This window comes from Ipomoea triloba, chromosome 1 (assembly GCF_003576645.1).
Source record: "Ipomoea triloba cultivar NCNSP0323 chromosome 1, ASM357664v1".
Classification (NCBI taxonomy): domain Eukaryota; kingdom Viridiplantae; phylum Streptophyta; class Magnoliopsida; order Solanales; family Convolvulaceae; genus Ipomoea; species Ipomoea triloba.
Window position 1 is genome coordinate 11,294,065 of NC_044916.1, and position 21,769 is coordinate 11,315,833.

At 34.9% G+C, this 21,769-nt stretch overlaps 1 protein-coding gene and 1 pseudogene across 1 annotated transcript; both read left to right on the plus strand.

Annotated features, from left to right (window-relative positions):
• The first annotated feature begins 1,959 nt into the window (after nucleotides 1–1,959).
• Nucleotides 1,960–13,516, plus strand: LOC116024088 (DNA damage-binding protein 1). The gene is made up of 19 exons (XM_031264995.1): nucleotides 1,960–2,251; nucleotides 3,227–3,275; nucleotides 3,668–3,727; nucleotides 3,839–3,930; nucleotides 4,399–4,450; nucleotides 4,592–4,654; nucleotides 4,764–4,813; nucleotides 4,991–5,066; nucleotides 5,319–5,528; nucleotides 5,743–5,849; nucleotides 5,949–6,057; nucleotides 6,684–6,884; nucleotides 6,981–7,196; nucleotides 8,115–8,225; nucleotides 8,387–8,662; nucleotides 8,839–9,113; nucleotides 11,039–11,390; nucleotides 12,160–12,444; nucleotides 12,555–13,516. The coding sequence occupies exons 1-19, from the start codon at nucleotides 2,148–2,150 to the stop codon at nucleotides 13,134–13,136; spliced, it is 3,270 nt and encodes a 1,089-aa protein (XP_031120855.1). The 5' UTR covers nucleotides 1,960–2,147; the 3' UTR covers nucleotides 13,137–13,516.
• A 2,056-nt stretch (nucleotides 13,517–15,572) lies between these two features.
• On the plus strand, nucleotides 15,573–21,538 carry LOC116029401 (annotated as a pseudogene).
• The last annotated feature ends 231 nt before the right edge of the window (nucleotides 21,539–21,769 follow it).

A 21,769-nucleotide genomic window follows, 5' to 3' on the forward strand; every position in this document is an offset into this window, starting at 1 on the left:
CCTAATACATGATGAAGGCAATGAAGAAAGTTCCGGTGACAAGGAGGAAAACAATAATTGTTAATCAAAAGAAGAGCTTCTACATAATAATTCTTGCTCATTAATTTATTAAAAATTTAATTTCTTCCCTCATGCAATTTGCTAACTTTGGTTGTTTATCCAGATTTGTAGAATTTTTACCCAAAAAAAAAAAAAGATATTAGGAAAGATATAAGAAAGAGTTAATACCTCTAATGGTCCTCTGAGTTTTAGCGATTTACCAGCTGTGGTCTCTCGATTTTTAAATGACATCCAATGGTCCTCCAAGTTTTAAAAAATAATCACCCGTGATCCTTTTAGGACGTCTCGTGGTCATTTTAAACTCGAGTTATTTTAAGAATTATGACCATGAGTGGTTATTTTTTAAAAGTTGGAGGATAATTGGAGGTCATTTAAAAGTCGATGGACCACAACTGGTAAATCGCTAATACTCGAAGGACCATTGGAGGTATTAACTCATATAAGAAACAATGATTAAGTTTGAATATTTATTGTTATTGTTGTTGCTGTTGTGTTTGGTGGAGATGTTTCAAGGTAAAGAGTAATGCAATTCATTAGCATTCAATTATAGATTAATAAAGAAATAGGAAAAAAAGAAGAAATAGGAAAATTATTATTTTGGCTCCTCAATTGTTTTGTAATTGTCAATTTAGTCTTTACTTTTCAATCTGTAGTTGTACCATTCTTGGAAGTGCTAAAACAAGTCCAGCCTCGCGGGTCGCTAGCCAAGCTCGTTAGGCCAACATTTTCGTGGGCCATCTATTTTATGACCCTAAACTGCCCCACCAAGGAACATGTGCGATCCGACTCGCAGGCTTCAGGCTACTTTGACACCCCTAACCATCACCACCACCACCACCACTAACACCAACACCAACACCACTACCACCACCATCACCACCACACAACCACCACCACCACCATCATCACACCACCACTATCACAACCACACCACAACCATCATCACCACCACTACTACCACCACACTACCACCACCATCACCACCACACAACCACCACCACCACCACTACATCACCATCGCCATCACACCACCATTATCACACATTCATACCACACAACCACCACCACTATCACAACCACACCATCACCATCACTACCACCATACCATCACTTAGAGCATCCATAGCTGTGAACTTTTGTTGATTTTTGTCAGAAATAAAAACTGATGTTTGGTTTCTAAACTAGTGTGGAAGATGGTTTTTCAAATTTATATCTCCTGCAAGAACTAAACTTTTGTGGGCTCCACAATCTAAGAAAGGAAAGCAAGAGGAAAACAGGAGAGAAGCGTGTGGTTCACAGAAGGCGCCCAAATTTTGATTACTGCTTTTTGATTTTTTTTTTCTGATTTATGTGTCAAATTAATTCCCCCCCTCCCCCCCTTTTTTTCCCCTTTCTATTCCTTTCTTGTTCCCCTTCTTCTCTCTCCTAATCACACTTACAAAAACTACTCAAAAATCGCGAAAAAACTCCACTAATAAGAATGCTATTATTATTATTATTATTATTATTATTATAACAAGCAATATGTTCATTTAAAAAAAATGAACCAAAAAAAAAATTCAATTTCTTAACTTTCAACCAAACAGAAAAATGTAGTTTTCTGATCTTTAGCCCAACACAAAAAATTAAAATATTTTTTTAAAAAAATGAGTCATTTTCTAGTATTGCAAGTATGTTTCTTGAGGGTATGACACTATCCTTACAAATTCAACTGATGGTAGGAGTTCAATTCCTACCATGAACATTTAGGGTTTTAATTTGAATTTGACATATTATTCACAGAAATGTACATAAAATGTTAATTCTCAAAATTATATTGAATCTATTGACTTATTTATAGAGTCCAAGATATATTTACGCACAACAACCGGAAACTTGGCTACCAAAAAATATGCAGCTAGTACCCTAAAGTCCCTAAGTTGAGTAAACGATGTCGTTCAAAGCCCGGTTGCAGTGCATGCCTATGCGGATATTTGCAAGAGCGAGGTTTCTGTTTCTCTAGTAACTCTCCCAGTCCCTCCGGCCTCTCTTCCACAGTTTTCAACTTCAGTTTCGATTGACACTCCATTTCTCCGAATAACTGAGAGATGAGTATGTGGAACTATGTTGTCACTGCACACAAGCCAACCAACGTTACTCATTCTTGCGTCGGCAATTTCACCGGCCCGCAGGAGCTCAATCTTATCGTTGCGTAAGCCTTTGCAATTATTATTATTAATTTTTTTTTTGGCGTCAATTTGTTACTGTTTTGCGCATTTGTGAACTTTGCTATTTGTTATTCTTCGGCCACTAGCTTCGATGCTCGATATCTGGAGCTAGATGAATGGAATTAAAATCATAAAGCTTGGAGCTGATTTTCGTTTTCTCGTAAAGACGGGAACTTTGCTTGAATTTAACAATTTTGAGTGTGCGGGGCTTTTGGCTGCTTTATTTACACGCAATTGATTCTAGCAATTGTTTGATTCTGTATTGAAATATATCTTATGGAGAATAATTTGTTAATACTGAGATGGCTCCTTTAACATGGAACGAGAAGGGAACCAGGAGAAATTATTGGTAGAAGTGAAGCAGATTTATGCACATTTTTGAATAGGGTAATAGGAAAATAAATACTATACGCAGCTGTTTGCATATGACTTTCAGAGGAAGGAGAGAAAAACTCTAAAATTACCCTTGCTTCGGTTTTGATTCCAAACTACATCTCAGATACAAAATTTTACATTTTTACTTCTACAGTTCTACCCATTTCTGCTGTCCCTTCTAGGTATGCAGTCATTAATGCTTGTGAATTGGAATAGACACTTGGCTGGTTCTATCAGAGAAATTTTGAGTTTTAGGGTATCATGTAGTTGTAGACAAAGACCCTATTTTACATGTTGCAAGATGGAAGATTTCTCCAAAAATGTTGCTTTAAATTCATAGTGAGATTATCTCATCAGAACTCAAAACTAACTGATGATATATCTTATTAATTGATATAAGTTGTGTAAGTTATGTTTACATTCTTACTACTTTCAAATTCATTAGGTTTGAAGCCATTCACAACTGAACTGTTGAACTATCCTTCTATTTGCAACTTTAGTTTTCTTTGTTGAAATTTTGGATTTTTTATAATTTATTATAATTTTCTTATTATCTTCTATGATATGACAAATTTTTTTATCAGGAAATGTACTCGCATCGAAATTCATTTACTGACTCCTCAAGGTTTACAGGTCAATAGCCTTTTCTTATAATTTTATTTGCATCTTTATATTCATGTGTGCTTGAACATCTTTCTGTGTGGGGTTTTGGTTTGGACAAATGGTGGGGGATTAGTTCTCATATCCTTTTTTCTCCTAATTTCAAACCGACTAAGACCTGACAGTTTTTTTCTTACAAATTTTTAACTTTTTACTTTTAAGGCACTGATACCCCTTTGTATTCTTTAGAAACAAATTTGTATGGCATAAAGATTTTCTTCAAATACCTGACAACCAAATAATTTAAGGTCACTTGTGTTTAGTAACAGTGCATTAAAGAATTCATATTCCATTTTAAGTTCATGTTTTATCATGGATCATGCAGACTATGACTTCACTATCGTTTCTTCATTTGCCGCTTGCAGCCTATGTTGGATGTGCCAATATATGGAAGAATTGCTACGCTTGAACTTTTTCGTCCACATGTAAGTTTATTTTTAGAAACTGTATTATCATTTTCTTTTTGCAAAAGAAAATGCAACAACTTTTCTTTACCTACACGTTGGTTGTGTTATATTTGACTATTTTATTGGCAGGGTGAAACACAAGATCTTCTTTTCATTGCAACTGAAAGATACAAATTCTGTGTTCTTCAATGGGATGCAGAGGCATCAGAGGTTATTACAAGGTCTAAACTGAAAATTTTGCTAATTCGTGTTACTTTTTCTTTCTCATAAAGTTATACATACTTTGTTAATAACTCCAAAATTCTTGCTTCTTTACTTTTATAAGTTGCATATGCTACCCCTGCTATCTAAATGACTAAATGACATAAAAATAATCTTTTATTGCTGATGGGGTTCAAATGAATCTCCCAATAGGTTTACCTAGAATGGTGTTGATCTTTGATGAAATTCTATGCCTGCAAATTGTTTCCAACCTTTCATCATATAACTTAATTGAATTATTTCACTCAGGCTAGTTGTTTTCTCTCATTCTTTTGCTTTTTCTCAGTGTGATTGCTTTTAGTGACAGGATAGTATTTTCATTTGGTTCTATTGTGACACATGGTATTATTTATCTGTACATATTTTGATTTACAAAATCTAACTTTGCATTTAGTAATTGATTGCACTTTTACTTGAACCAAATACAGATCAATGGGGGATGTCTCAGATCGAATTGGCCGTCCCACAGATAATGGGCAGGTATTTTAGATTTAACAATTTTTTTTTGCTAGGGAGAGTTACATGTTTTGTCATATCTTCTAAATGAGCTTTTTTCTTTCTAGGCTTTTTATTTATTATATTTTCGGGGTAATTTCTGTTCATTTATTTTATTTTGGCTAGATTGGCATAATTGACCCAGATTGCAGATTGATTGGACTTCATCTATATGATGGATTATTCAAGGTATTCTTTCTTAAAGATAGTCTTTTTTGGGTTCTTGGTCCAGTCTATAGTTTTTCTTCTTGATACCTGTGTTTAGAAATGATTCATCTACACTTCTCTTGTTCTCCAGGTTATACCTTTTGATAACAAGGGCCATCTTAAGGAAGCATTTAATGTCAGGTACAGTATTTCTTGTTTTAGAGGTTGGAGAGGATATTGGTCGTCTTTTAGATAAAAACTTTTTGTGAAAGTAGGAATAAAAATCTCATCTATTTTACATATCAATACATGTATGTTTGCATGTGACCATGTGTTATAGGATTTGGCTCTAACACTTCATCTTGGTTTCTTATTCAGGCTTGAGGAACTTCAAGTTTTGGATATAAAATTCTTGTATGGTTGCCCAAAGCCTACAATTGTTGTTCTTTACCAGGTCTTTTATTCTTCTTTTAGAAAATAATATGTTAGAACATTTTTATTCTTTAGTTATGTTTTTCGCATGCACAAAACTTGGAGAAAAATTTTCTTGATGTGTTTCATGTGGATGAACTATTTATGTTGGTTGTCTTGGATTTACCTTGTTCCCTTGAATTAATGCTACAAATTACTCTGTACTATATTCAAAAACATGTCTGACTAATTGTGCTGTGAATATAATGCTTGTAACTTTTACTTTCATGGACAGGATAACAAGGATGCTCGTCATATCAAAACCTATGAGGTTTCCTTGAAAGATAAAGATTTTATTGAGGGTCCATGGTCTCAAAATAATCTTGATAATGGAGCGGATTTGCTCATCCCAGTGCCCCCACCATTTTGTGGGGTACTTATTATTGGGGAAGAAACCATTGTATATTGCAGCGCAACAGCTTTTAAAGCAATCCCTGTTAGACCTGTAAGGCGAATGCACACACACTTAAATATTCCTTTTTCTTATCATGCTTTTTAATTTAATTCCTTTTGTCCGTATCACATATATTGTATTAAAATAGGGTTATTACTTGAACAGATTTCACGAAACCTAAAGTATAATTGTAAAGGTTTTATTTATGTTTAATGATGTGTTAATGATCTTATTTTTATATATTCAATATTTGTCCTTTTTCTAGTCCATCACAAGAGCCTATGGAAGGGTTGATGCTGATGGTTCTCGGTATTTACTTGGGGATAACAATGGGCTTCTTGACCTTCTTGTCATCACTCATGAAAAAGAAAAGTGTGTAGCACTTGACTGTTATTTATACCTTGAGCTCCTTTAGTTAAGGCTTCTAGTATATTTCTCTACCTTAACGATTTTTTATCTATTGCTTTATAGAGTTACTGGACTCAAAATTGAACTTTTGGGAGAAACCTCGATTGCATCAACAATTTCATACCTGGATAATGCTTTTGTCTACATTGGCTCTAGTTGTGGTGATTCTCAGGTATCTTAAATGGCCATTGCTTATGCTTTACTCAAGGCACTATGGATAAATGCCCTTTTTTCATATATTTACTTAATATTTTTTGCTCTGAACTAGTATATTTATTTTGTGCTATAGATGCAAAACGAATTGTTTATAGATTGCTTACTATTAGAATAAAGAAGTAATCCTTACACTGGTAACTTGCATTCTCAGTTTCTCACATAGCCAATGTTTATTAACTGTATGGCTTCATAAATTTGCAAATAAATCTGCTAGTGTACTTTATTTTATTATTTTGAAAAACTTAATGCATTTTATTTTGGTGACTGGGAGTTCTCTATTTAATTAAATACATATATGAAATGTCACTATCCTCAATTGCAAATGCACACTTATTTTTCAAATTTCACATGAGATATGGAGCATAAATTCACTAATACTTATGTGCTTGGCTGTATAGTGGAATCTGTATGTACAACTTGCGAGTAATGTTTTTTTAACAGCTCTTTTGCTGCTGTGGCAGTCATATCCTAGCATTTTATTGCTTCATATTCGTTCCCCCTTGCTTGAATGCAAATTCAAATTCTTTTGGCATTTGATCATGACTTTTTACTTTTTGGTTTTTTGTTTTTAATTCAATCCAGCTTATAAAGCTTAATCTTCAACCTGATGCTAAAGGCTCTTATGTAGAAGTTTTGGAAAGATATGTCAATTTGGGACCAATTGTGGACTTTTGTGTGGTTGACCTTGAGAGACAAGGTCAAGGTCAGGTTGTAACTTGTTCAGGAGCGTACAAAGATGGTTCTCTTCGAATTGTTCGTAATGGAATTGGGATTAATGAACAGGTCTGTTTTCTTTTAGTCAATTTCTCTTGAAGAGCTATTATATTCCCATTTTATCTCCTTGCATGACCTTTTTGTTTTGTTACTGCCACTTTGTAGGCCTCTGTAGAACTTCAAGGCATCAAGGGAATGTGGTCGCTTAGATCAGCCACAGATGATGCATATGACACCTTCTTGGTTGTGAGCTTTATTAGCGAGACACGCATTTTGGCAATGAACCTTGAGGATGAACTGGAGGAGACTGAGATAGAAGGCTTCCAATCACAAGTCCAGACTTTATTTTGCCATGATGCTGTCTACAATCAGCTTGTGCAGGTAATACAATGAGTAATATTTTCTGATTTTTTTTCTTGATAACTTATATTGCATAATTTGCATTGACCTAAAGTATATTAGATATGTGTAAGCTATATACTCATGCGTAAGACAAATATTAAAACGCATGCACGTGCTGACATGCGTGCACATGTATTGGCCATTGTATGCAGCCAAAGAATCAGGTCTGCATGACTGCATCACACTTGCCCTTGATTTCCCTCTATAGAATCAATATTCTCTTTTCTTTTTGAAAGTGGAATGCATATTCATCTTCTTATGGCATACGACATACATAATATGGTCTTTGCTCTGAACTAATACCTTTTAATATATAGAACTCACTGCTTTTCATGGATACAAATTTATTTCCTTCAAAAAGTATTTATTCCTTTTCTCTAGGTTAGGGGCATATCTTTAATAGTAGGGGTGTTGGTGAAGATAAATCATTTCGTGGTGTGGATGGGTAACCTTAAGTACATCTCAATTTGCAACTTCCATTGTTCATGGACTTGTGGTTGAAGTCTTAAAATTCTATATGATGTCAAAATTATGATCAAGGCAAGTAAATTATTAGAGGTCTGGTGAAGAGAATGCTTGTGTTTTTGGAGGAAGAAGGCAATGTGCTAAGCAATCAAAATGACATAGATATTTTTTTGTAAACAACCTTTCTATTGTGCTTTGAAGAATAACTTCAAAATTTACAGTTGCAAATATTCCAATGAGTTTAACGTTTTGCATGGATTGGCACTTCCCGTTTCTTGTATACTTCTTTTATTGGGCATTGTGTCCTTGTCTTTTGTTATGTCTTTTTATTAAATTCCCTTGGTGATCTTACTAATACTTTTTACTTACCATTCTATTTTTTTATGCACTATTTTCTGCCTTTCACAAGGGTTTTCTGATTCATTGCCTTAGGTTACTTCAAACTCAGTGAGGTTGGTCAGCTCTACCTCCAGAGAGCTGAAACATGAATGGTTTGCTCCAGCCGGGTATTCAATAAATGTTGCAACAGCAAATACCATGCAGGTGTGTTTGCTCAATCTGTAGATAATTTCGTACAAAGATTAGAATATGGACTTTTATCATCAATTTTAAAGATGGATTTGTTGTACAGCCATTCATTTTTTGCATCAGCCACTTGAAAAATTAATATTTGTCTTCATTTATGCTATTCCATAATTCTGCAGGTTTTGTTGGCTACTGGGGGTGGTCATTTAGTTTACCTAGAAATTGGTGATGGAACCTTTAGTGAAGTAAAATATGCCCAATTAGAGCATGATATCTCTTGCCTGGATATAAATCCAATTGGTGAGAATCCAAACTATAGTCACCTAGCTGCAGTGGGGATGTGGACAGACATAAGTGTTAGGATATATTCACTACCTGAATTGAATCTCATCACGAAGGAGCACTTGGGAGGAGAAATAATTCCCCGTTCAGTTCTTTTATGCTCTTTTGAAGGGGTAAGTTCTTTTCTTTAATATTCAGAAAAGAAATTGTTCTACTTCCAATTTTTAGATAATAAAAGCAGTTGCTAGATATAAATGTAAGAACAACTTTGTAATGCTTGTTACTCTCTTGAATGTAGTTTCTTAACCTGCCTGTTTTCTCTAAAGTATCGTCAATTCATTCATTTCAGATATCTTATTTGCTATGTGCCCTGGGAGATGGTCACCTCTTGAACTTCATTTTGAACATGCAAAGTGGTGAGCTAACAGATAGGAAAAAAATATCTCTTGGGACTCAACCCATAACACTCCGTACTTTCTCATCAAAGAATGCTACACACGTGTTTGCTGCTTCTGATCGGCCGACTGTCATCTACAGCAGTAACAAGAAATTGCTTTACAGTAATGTTAACCTCAAAGAAGTTAATCACATGTGCCCTTTCAACACTGCTGCCTTTCCAGACAGGTAACTTCTTCGTTTCTTCTCCAATTTGTCAATCATCTATGTTATCTGACAATTACATCACGTTTAGAATTCCCTTCTTAACTACACTGCAGAGGTGGAAGTGCTGCATGTTGTTAGACATCAAGATCCTATCTCAATTGCTAATTACTGTAAATGGTCTTTTTCCCTTTTTTGGAGGGGGTGAAAACATGTTTTCAGGGACTTTTATAACGTACCTTTATAGAGCATCTTGGTGCTAGACTATTAGGTTGTGAGCATGTTTTTTATAGGTTTATATGAAGAAAAAGCAGAATGGGCATTGACAAAGCAGAGCTGGAATCTGAAAACATTTCTTTAAACTGAATTTTGATAAAACTTAGGCATCTCCAACCCAAAACACCAAATTCTGCACCAAATTTTACTCCAAAAGGAATATTCCCAACATATTCTTACACCAAATTTTATTCATCTCCAACCCATTACACCAAATTTTATTCCTACAATAAAATAATTTGTTTCTCATAAATTGAAACTTTATTTTTTTACCTTAATTTTTTTAATATAAAATTTAATTGTAATGCAAATAATATTTTTATTCCACAATAATATAACATATAACAACTATTACATTTAATTTTCAAAATTACTATATCGTTCCACATCCTCAATCAATGCATTAGGAAGTGCATACTGCACTTCTTTGTCTTTTATTTGTCTATGTCGACCAAGAAATTCTTGAAATAGAGTAGCATCATCTCTACCTGTAGTCAAGTAGTCAACTTAATCTAAGTATTTTGATAATTTGGGAGGAAATGAGAGTGGTCTTGGAGACTATTAAATCTAAGTATGTTTTGTTTAATTTCATATGTATTCGGTTTAATTTTATGAAAATTATGTTTTATGTACTTTAGTTTTAAATTAATGGGAAAAGGGTCAAATAAGCCCTCCAACATTACCTAAGGAGTCAATTAGGCCCCTGAACATTTTAAAGTAGCAATTAAACCCTTAAACATTGTATTTTGATGCAAAAAAAAACCCAGAAACCTGTTAATGAGCTGTGATCACAGGTCATTAACAGGTTTATGGGTTTTTTTTTGCATCAAAATACAATGTTTAAGGGTTTAATTGCTACTTTAAAATGTTCAGGGGCCTAATTGACTCCTTAGGTAATGTTGGAGGGCTTATTTGACCCTTTTCCCTAAATTAATCTATATATGATATTAGTCTTGTTTTAATCGTCTTGATGAGATCTCTTAAATGGTATAATTTATTTTCAATTATTCAAATTTTTTGTTTATGAATTTAACAAAATATGTAAATCCGTAAAAACAAAATAAGGATACAAAAGGAATTATCAAAAAAGACAAAGGGCAAACTTGGAATTAAAATTATTAACACCATTTTGGCGTTAATCTACAGTGCAGCGCCATATATGGTGCTGCGCTGTAGACAAAGGCCAAAATGGCAGAAGATTTGGCGCCTTCGTTGGAGATGATTTTGCGCCAAATCTTCCACCATTTCGGCGTTTGCCGTCTTCATTGGAGACGGCCTTAATCACTTCAGGAAGGAGCAAATTGCTCTTATATTTTCTCATGAACATGACAATGCCATCAAGCTACTTATATCCCTCAGTTGTAGTTAATGTAGCTTCAGAAACTATGCACTCTCATCCATTGTATAGCTATTTGGTAAATTACATTGATGAAACTGCTGGGCCATTGTGATAGGCTGTAAGAAGTTTCCATCTATGATATGCATTTCCTCAGTGTTCTGGGTTGGGTATTTCTTATGTGAAGTTTTCTTGAAGTACTAGCATGAATGTATTGTAAGTACCATAATTTTAAAATGTAGCTTTTTTAAAAAAAGTATATGAAGAGAGGCATTACTCGGTGTAAGTTGAGTTGTATTGTCTTCTAGGTGCCTAACGCTTTCTCCTCTGCTAACAGCCTTGCAATCGCCAAAGAAGGTGAGCTAACAATCGGAACCATTGATGACATTCAGAAGCTGCACATTCGCTCCATTCCCCTTGGAGAGCATGCACGCCGTATCTGCCATCAAGAAGAGACTCGTACCTTTGCTGTATGTAGTTTGAAGTACAATCAGTCAAACGCAGAAGATTCTGAAATGCATTTTGTCCGCTTGCTAGATGACCAGAGCTTTGAGTTCATATCAACATATCCACTAGATCAATTTGAGTACGGTTGTTCTATTCTTAGTTGCTCCTTCTCAGATGATAATAACGTGTACTACTGTGTTGGGACTGCTTATGTAATGCCGGAGGAAAATGAGCCTTCCAAGGTAAGATATCATTTACAAACAATTTTGCAACCATATCTCTCTTACATTGCTCTTCCTCAACTGTTAGTAATTATTTGCTATATTTGCATTCAAGCAAAAGTAGTCAGCATTCACTCGTCACACACAAGCAGTGTTGTAAAAATCGGCCTAGGCGGTCGCCTAGGCGCTAGGCGCCCCTAGGCCGAGGCGATTTCAGCCCTAGGCGGCTTTTAGTCAGCTGACTGACTAACCGGTCGAGTCGGGCGCCTAACTTGACCGAGTTGGCGCTCAACTTGCCCGAGTGGTATTTTTTTGCCTACTCAGCTACTCCTCTTCTATATTTCTTCAGCCATGTACTCAACTAACTATCTAAAATACGCAGTTGACTAGTTTGGGAGTTATAACAGTCTAACAACTCCTAGCCCTAAATGGGAAAAGTGGAGACGATATACTCGGATTACTAGGCTGCCTAGGCGCTAGACACCATCCGGGCGACTAGCGCCTAGCGCCTTCTGCAACATTGCACACAAGTAGAATAAAAGATTTGAAGATTATATGCAAGTATTAGATATTGCGAGACACACTCTTCCTGTAAATTTATGCAATTCTAGGATGACAAGAGTAGCCATATATCTCATCTTTTGCATTTTAGACAACTATTCCATATTAGGTTTGAATAACATTCAAAAAATATTGGGTTTGAATAAAGATGTAGAAAGTTTCGTGTTGCTTTAATTTTTCTGACCTGCTGAAGCATCGAGCCTTTTTGTTTGGGGATGAGTAATTGCAGGGACGAATATTAGTTTTTATAGTTGAAGATGGGAAGCTCCAACTGATTGCGGAGAAAGAAACTAAGGGAGCTGTATACTCTTTGAATGCATTCAATGGAAAATTGCTTGCAGCCATCAATCAAAAGATTCAGTTATACAAGTGGATGCTCCGTGATGATAGTACACGTGAATTGCAATCTGAGTGCGGGCATCATGGGCATATACTAGCCCTCTATGTTCAAACTCGTGGAGATTTTATTGTCGTAGGTGATCTAATGAAATCAATTTCTCTGCTAATATACAAGGTAAGTTTTGATAGTCTACTTGTGAATCTTTAGCACTACATGAATTTCTAAAATTACTGCTTTCTACTAAAAGCACACTAGTGCTGATGGTTTAAAAAATTTTTGTCTAGCATGAGGAGGGTGCTATTGAGGAGCGAGCTCGTGATTATAATGCTAGTTGGATGTCAGCTGTTGAGATTCTGGACGATGACATTTACCTCGGGGCGGAGAACAATTTCAACCTCTTCACCGTTAGAAAAAACAGTGAAGGCGCAACCGATGAGGAGCGCAGCCGTCTTGAGGTGGTTGGTGAGTACCACCTCGGTGAGTTTGTAAATCGCTTCCGACACGGCTCCCTAGTCATGCGACTGCCAGATTCCGATGTCGGCCAGATACCGACTGTCATTTTCGGAACGGTGAACGGTGTTATCGGGGTCATAGCCTCTCTCCCTCATGACCAATACGTCTTCTTGGAGAAACTGCAGACGCACTTGAGGAAAGTGATAAAGGGCGTGGGAGGGCTGAGTCACGAGCAATGGAGGTCGTTTTACAACGAGAAGAAAATCGTCGATGCCAAGAACTTCTTGGACGGAGATTTGATCGAGTCATTCCTAGATCTCTCCCGGAATCGGATGGAGGAGATATCAAAGGCGATGGTTGTTCCTGTGGAGGAACTCATGAAGAGAGTTGAAGAGTTGACAAGGTTGCATTAGCCACACACACAAATCTTTTATAAGTTATCAGTGTTGATAAAAATGGGGTATCATTTCCCATTCCTGTAAACATTGTAACTCTCTTTTTCTGCATTTTCTTATTAGGTGACATGCTATCATGTGGCTCTGTGATAAAATGTTATTCCATTATATAAACCCATAGGCCTTTTTTTTTTTTTTATGGGAGTCTCATGGCACCATCTGTTAGTGCTTGATCATTTGTGTGGTTGGGATGAAGATTTAAGGGCATTGCAAGAATATAATAGGAATTCAGATTTGAGGAATATTTTGTTTAACCCAATGAATTTTATGATAATATTTAGTTAAAATCTTTGTAAACAATATGTTATGCTTTTAATTTAAGAATAAGTTTTGTGTGATCCGTCTTATCTTAAGATGTGTAATACTTTTTATGTGTATATAGAAAAGTATTACGTGTTAACTAAAAAAGTATTACCCGTTTTATGTGTTACACTCTCACACGAGATTAGAGATGATAATGGGTTGGGGTGGGTTGGGAAAGATTACTCCACTTCCCAATTTGCCTTATACTTTTTCTATTCATCTCACTCTTAACTCGCATTAGGTGAACTTTTTTACAACTCACCCCGTTCTTGAGTGCTACCACTGCAAAGGGATATCTACAACACTCAAACTCAGCTGATGAGTGGGTTATAATGGAGTTGAAGTTGTTTAACTTGATTCCTAATCAGTTATTCGGATTTCACATATATATATTTTTTTCTTGTCGGTCACACCTTCTGAATGAGTTTTAACATTCCAAAATATTTTTTTTCTTTTGGTTGATGATGATCAAATCGGTCTGTTCACTTTATGATGGAATGTACAACTACACCATTTTAGAGACAAAGTTTTGAGGGAAGGAATGGAAACTAAATAATCTCTCTTGATTTATGCTCGAAAATTAATACTACACATACTCTCAATTTTTACTATATTTTTTATTCATTGCTTATGTGGCGTGTTTGATTTGTCCCAAAAAAATACCTATAATTTTCATTACTATCTTTCCTTTCTATCAATAAAATCAAGACATGTGGCAGGAGTTTTACTCCATGAGAATTCATATATCCTTTTTTGCCAATACTTTGGGATAAAGTACAAATAAGCCATCGTACTATTTGGGAAATAGCAATTAGACCATCGAACTCAAAAAACACCCAAATAAGCCACTGAACTTGGTAAAAAAGAGCAATTAAGCCACTAAACCCGTAAAAAAGAGCAATTAACATTTTTAACAGGTTAACTTCAGGTTAAAATACAAATAAGCCACTGAACTATTTGGGAAACATCAATTAAGCCATCAAACTCAAATAACTCTCAAATAAGTCACTTTTTTTTTTTTTACTTTTTTTTTACAAGTTAATTTCATTTTTTGACTTAAATTTATAAGTAACATTTCAGTTTTAGTCATTTTTTTTATCCGAACATCCTTATTTATTTTTTTTTTTATGAGTTATGGCCAAATATTTATTCATTCAAATAAAAAAATTAAGAAATTAAAAAAAAATTGATTTGCCCCTGGGCGAATTGCGAACTAATTCGCCCAGGGACTAGTTTTAATTTTATTTTTATTTTTTACTTTTCTTTTATTTATATTAGTCCCTTGGGCGAATTAGTTCGCAATTTGCCCAGGGGCAAATTAATTTTTTTTTAAATTTTTTTTAATATTTTTTATTTGTTTAAATAAATATTTGGCCATAACTCTTTTTTAAAAAAAGGAAAAAAATAAATAAGGATGTTCAGATAAAAAATGACTAAAACTGAAATGTCACCTATAAATTTAAGGCAAAAAATGAAATTAACGAAAAAAGTGACTTATTTGGGAGTTATTTGAGTTTGATGGCTTAGTTGATGTTTCCTACATAGTTCAGTGGCTTATTTGTACTTTAATCTGAAGTTAACTTGTTAAAAATGTTAATTGCTCTTTTTTTACGGGTTTAGTGGTTTAATTGCTCTTTTTTACCAAGTTCAATGGCTTATTTGGAGGTTATTTGAGTTCGATGGCCTAATTGCTTTTTTCCAAATAGTACAATGGTTTATTTGTACTTTATCCCATAATATAATGTAGTTATTTTTGTCTGAACAGTATTGATAAGAGGATGTGCACTAATTGATGTATGTAATGCCGTAGTCTATGTGGTAGGAAATGGAATGATATATATTAAGAGAGGAAATAAAAGTACTTGAATATTTCCTCAAAACAAAAAAGTACTTGAATATAGTTATCATTTTTATATTATACCATATCAAGTGATGTGAGATATTATTAATGTGATATTACTATGAGATATTATCTGATTATTATGGTAATATATGGCATATTGGCAACTTGGCATATATAACTTTTACCTATAAACACCACTCTTTGTCGGATTCAATAACCCTACTATACTATATATACTTAGTTCAAAGATGGGAGAATATTGCAAGAGTGAGGCACTACACATTTTGACAAGCTTTCAACATTGCCCCGTCTAGTCGTCTTCAATCTCGACTACACCCTCTGGCCATTCTTCTGGTAATTAAACTCCCCCGAACCTTCATATATTATACGGAGTATATTATATTGTCATTATAATTATCGGGTACAATAATCATGTTTATGTTACAGCCATATGCGGTGCAAATGTGAAATGCCAAGATTGTATCTTCAAGTGAAGGGCATTTTATGTGCTCTCAAGGAGGTGGGAATTGGCGTTGGTATTGCCTCAAGATCGCCCACTCCAGACATAGCCAATGATTTTCTCAGTAAGTTGGGGATAAAATCTATGGTTGTAGCAGAGGTGAGGTATATATATATATATGGGATTGCGTTACTGCTGGCTTTTACTTATGATGTTTTTTTACTTCCTGTGTCTACCAGGAAGTGTTTCCTAGTTGGTCACCCAAGACAGAACATTTCCAGAGGATCCATAGAAGAACAGGACTACCTTACAATGAAATGTTGTTTTTTTGATGATGAAACTAGGAACATAGAAGCGGTAACAGTTTAACTTTTCCCTTTTACATGTCTAACATCTCGTGAAATGAGACTAATTCAATTAAAGTTTTTGAGTTCGATTCAAAAATGGTTCGTCTATAGGTAATAGGTGTTGTGTTCTAAGGCTATCATTAAATTAAAAGTCTTTTCAAAAAATATGATGTGACTTGCAATTCCGACAAGATTAGCAAGTATTCCAAAAAGTGAAAAAAGTACAATGTCATGAGTGGAGAGAGAGTCTTTGTTATTTTTTTTTCTTTTTACCATTTTTAATCATTTAAATAATATTAACATTGATCTGAAATGTGGACTCACTTTTAAAAGTGAGTTAAAATTGCAGGTCTATATTGAAAATAGTAAACAAATTGCAAATTTGATTATTTGGAAATATAATTGGCGTTTTGGTTTCACTTTAGGTGTCTAAAATGGGCGTGACAAGCATATTGGTGACCAACAAGGGAGTAGATCTTAGAGCTTTGTGGCAAGGGCTATCGGTATTCAGTCTAACACAACCGGTTCGCACTTAAGCCGCACTATGTTACACCAATGCCGCCCCAAAACCGAATTGTGCACCCAAAACCACTGCCACACGGATGCTGCGAGTTTAAAATGTGCCAAAACTGTGTGCATATGCCCTGCAAGTTTAAAAGGCCATTGAGGCACCATCCACACATTTAGCCATTTGTATCAACTTCTTGCAACTGTTGCAATAGGAACGGAAAATAAAATGCGTTTACTTAACATTTCTTCAGAGAATTGAAATAATGTTATTACTTATTACCTTCCATTGGCCATTTTTCGAAAATGTCATGTAATGTGTAGTTTTATTCCTTGGGCTGTTCGACCTATTTTGGGCTTGAAATCTTTTGGGATGGGTCATCACTAAGAATGAAGAATTTTGAACATTTGTGATAGCAGTTCAACTGCGACAAGTTATTGTGTGGATCCACAGAGTGCTGTGTAAATCATAATAAAATATATATATTTTTAATATACTAAAAGTACATTATCTGTATGCTGAATTTATACAAAATAATATATATTCAGTACTCAAATAATGTACTTTCCCTAAATATAATTATATTTTTAATATACTAAAAGTACATTATTTGTGTATTGGATGCACATTATTTGATAGTATGGTCCATATAGCTGTGTGGACCAATAATTGGCTCAACTACAGCAAATTATACCACTAACTGCTGATTATATGTTTATTTTTAGTATAGTGCAGATTTATTTTTGAGTAAATACCCAAAATGGTCCCTCGACTATAGCAAAATTCACAAATTGGTCCTCGACTTATGATTTTAACCAATAACATTCTTAACTTTCGATTTTTGACCCAATTTGGTCCTCCGTTAGTATGCCCGTTTGTTGACCGTGAAATCCGAGGACGGAGTAGTAATTTCACAAGCTAGTAACTTCCTCTTTCTTCTCATTGCTAGGTTTCCGCTCTTCATTGTCCTCAAAATCCTCGTGCCACTGGAACGAAGCGGTTCGTAGCGGCGACATGGATCGGGTCCTCCGACGCAAAGATCTATCGCGGAACTTCAAATCCCTCCCCCTACACGCCTGTTCCTCGCTGCGATCCATATCAGCCTCCTCAGATTCGTCGAGATCAAGCAGCGGCGCTAGGACTTGGGGGCGCTGGAGATGCGTGGAAAGCTTCATCGGGCGGATCTGGCCGTTGAAGAACAACTCGTCGGCGGAGCTCATAGATCCAGCGCAGGCGTCGCCCTCGCCCGCCAACCGGGAAGAGAAGTCGAATTCGAAGGAGGAATTCGCCGCCACAGCGGTGGCGGAGGCCTCAGAGTGAACAGAAGTGCTGGAAATGAGACTACCGGTGGAAAGCACGAAGTGCATGGGACTAGCGGGAGCACTGTAGTAAAATCCACAGTGAGGTTGGCTGCGGCCTGGGCTAGAGGGGGCGCTCACATACGGAGTGGAGCAACTGCTGTCGATGTCGTCGGAAAACATGGATGTTTCTTGGCTCATCGCCGCCGCGCCAGAGAAGGCAGTTGGAGTTTCCGGCTCTTCCATTATTTTGTGTGAAAGCTGTTGGATGAAGACAGAATGCAAGTGGATTTTACTACTATAATAATACTCTGTCCTTGGATTTTGTTGACGTCGGAAATGCTCATCGCCGCCGCACAGGGATTGTTGAGGAAGGCCGAATGCAAGGAGCTTGTGAAATTACTACTCTGTCCTCGGATTTCACGGTCAACAAACGGGCATACTAACGGAGGACCAAATTGGGTCAAAAATCGAAAGTTAAGGATGTTATTGGTTAAAATCATAAGTCGAGGACCAATTTGTGAATTTAGCTATAGTCGAGGGACCATTTTGGGTATTTACTCTTTATTTTTAGGGTACTACGTGTTTATACCTTAAAATAAACTTGTAGTACACTAATAATGAACTTATTACTAAAAATTGATATTAAAAATGAACTTGCAGTATACTAAAAATAAATCTGTATTATTATTGATCCACCTTGCAATGTGGATCATAAATTTATAATAATGTAATAATTGCTCAAATCCCTTATATCACTATATGCTTGTGAACATGCATACATTATATGTGTGCGTGTATTATATAATGTTGAGAAATAATTTCTCACACATAATGTTGTTGTGGTTAATATATTTAAAAGAGTTAATTTAATTCTTGGTCCTAGATTTATAGGTGGTATTCAATTTTTAGTCTTTTTTTTTTAACATTTACTTTTGATCCTAATATTATTGTGGCATGACCATTTTTAGTCCTCCATTAACAAAACAGTTTAAATTTCGTCAAATACAAGAACATTTCAGTTTTCAAGTATGATTTTTTTCAAAAAATACATAAAAAGAAAATATAGTGGTCAACCTACTTTGTATAAAAAAGATTAAAATGTCATTGTATTTAACGGTATTTCGATGATTTTCTTGATTGATGACAAAAAATGGTCATGCAACAATAATACTAGAACCAAATGAGAATATTCTTATAAAAAATGACTAATATTCTGATAAAACAATAATACTAGAACAAATGCATTGTAGACCATGGTCCATGGTATAACGGCTGATCAAATTTAATATTCAATAATAAATAAATTAAATAACACCATATAGTTTAGGTACTTAGCATTTGGCTGACTTAAATGTGAATTTATATCTTCAAAAAAAAATGTGAATTTATGTGATGCCGATTGGGCCAAAATTTTCAAAACTCGTGACCCCTCCCATAGTCCCACCTGCCTTGAGGATAAAAAGTATGTGATGCAAGACAAAGACTTCACACCATCACCCCCCACTAATATTGTCCTATTATCCACCTATCTCCCAGGAATCTCTATAGCAATCATAAAGCATCTCCATTTGTGATTCTTTTTTCTTTTTTCCTTTTTTTTTTTTTTGATTTTTTTTAGTCTAAAAAACTAATATAGGGGTTTTAACAAATGGGGTTTATCATCGGGATAAGAAAACCTCAAAAAACCAAATATCTAAAACTCATGTAATCATAAAAAAAATATCTAGAACGAAGGAGCTAACAAGAACATTTCTCTCAAATTTAAATATTAAATTAGTGAGTTAAGTTCGTACATATAGCTGACGGGAACTCTCAAATTTCAACTACCCATAAACCATGATCGTGAATTCATTAATTTACCCTTAATAAATTCGAATAATTTATAAATCAAATCATATATTCAAGTAAGCTAGCTAGTATATGATAATTAATTGTGAGTCTCAGTTGTGCATGTCTGCATCAAACACAAATCAAAGAACAACGATATATGGGTTTAATTTGTTGGAATCTTACATGCACGTCTTCGTATAGTTATGAGTCAATCCCAATCAAAACTAATTAATGAATGCAAAATATTATAACGCTTCTTAAAAGTATATATCATTTGATACAGTATATTGGGATGATGATCAAACAGACCCACCAACTATGGAACTGTAATTAAACTTTTAACCATTAAAAAGCTTCACACACATGCATCCTAATACGATACTCAAATCAAGACTCTAACTCCACTATAAAGTTAACTTAATAGTAAATGTTCGATATCAATTTAAGTACCACTCCACAATCTCTTGTGGAGTTGATGCATGTGGATGGGTCGTACCAGGCCATTGCCCACCTCTTGAGAAGCTGGCGTTTGCGACAACCCACTCTAAATAGCTCACCCTCCGAACTCGTCTCCCCTTGAATGGCTTTACTTCGGACCTTATCTCATTAAATCAAATTTATATAAAAAAATTATAAATAATGAAGGGATTCGGATTTCTAGAAAGTAATCCCAAATGGCCTGGTTTGTCAACCGTGAGAAATTCAAGTCGTGTATAAAACACATTTTTCCTTAAAACCAATTCGTTACCTCCCGTGCTAGGAGCATGTGGAAGGGAGTGGGTTCGAGCCTCAGTGGAGGCATTTGTTGACTCTTTGTGCTTCAGTAGGTTGAGAAAGTAGCTATGAACAGATACTACATTGTAACCGGGTCAGTAGAATATTAAATAAAAAAAAAAAAAAAGAACAACTACACGTGAGCACTTTGTAAATTTACTAGTGTTTGCAGAAATTTTCCAAGAAAGAAAGAAGGATTTTCAAGAGAGAGAGGGGAAAATTAAAGTTTTTATGTTCTAAATCAGCCTCCAAAATAATATGTCCAACACGAAGTATTTATAGGCGCTAGATGAAATAAATAGTAATAAACAAATGACATTAACATCTTATTTAAAATAAAAATAGCCTCCATATATAACAAACATATATATTTAATCTAAATATTAACACGACAATTACAAACGTTAATTCTTAAATTAAATTTAAAAGTAATTTGAAATTAATTCCTACGAATAAAAATTAATGCATTATAGAACAGTACACTGAAAAGCGTAACTCAAAAGATACCTTTGAAAAATTCGTGGCCAAAAAATCTGTGCCTTATAGAAAACCAAAGGGTGCTTACTACACGGTAAAGCACCGAACGGTGCACTAATCAAGCATCGGATAGTGCTAAACACAAGATGTGCTAAACACAAAGCACCAAATGGTGCTTTATCAATACAACACCTAAATCAAAGCATTGTTCGGTGCTTAACAAAGCATCAATCACCAATCACCGAAAGGTTGTTTAACCACACCACAAGGGACATTCGACTTCTCCATTTTTTTCATTTTAAATACCTCTGTTTTGAAAATTAATTTCTCATTCATTCATTATCCATTTTAAATTTATAATATATTAATTTTTCATCTCAGGTTAAAGGACTCGAATCCATTTTGATCGGACTTAAATTAAAATTAAACTCCATATATTTTATATTACAAAATAACCACTTAAAATGTTATTTTTGTTAAAAAAAATGTTCAACAGCACCAAGTAGCTATTTCTTAAGTCGCTCCTTCCGCTAGGCTGGCTTCAGACAAGCGGATGGCTCCAATCTAGAATTTAGATAGCTTCCAATCAAAACTCTTATCAATTCCCAAACTTTATTAGGAGTAGAGTTTACCCAGCACACACTGTTGTAACTGTAGGTTTCTCTTGTCATCCAAAAATAATTTAACAATTGTAAGTTTAACTTTTGAAATTAGAAATTAAATGTTGTGACTACAGATCATATATTTC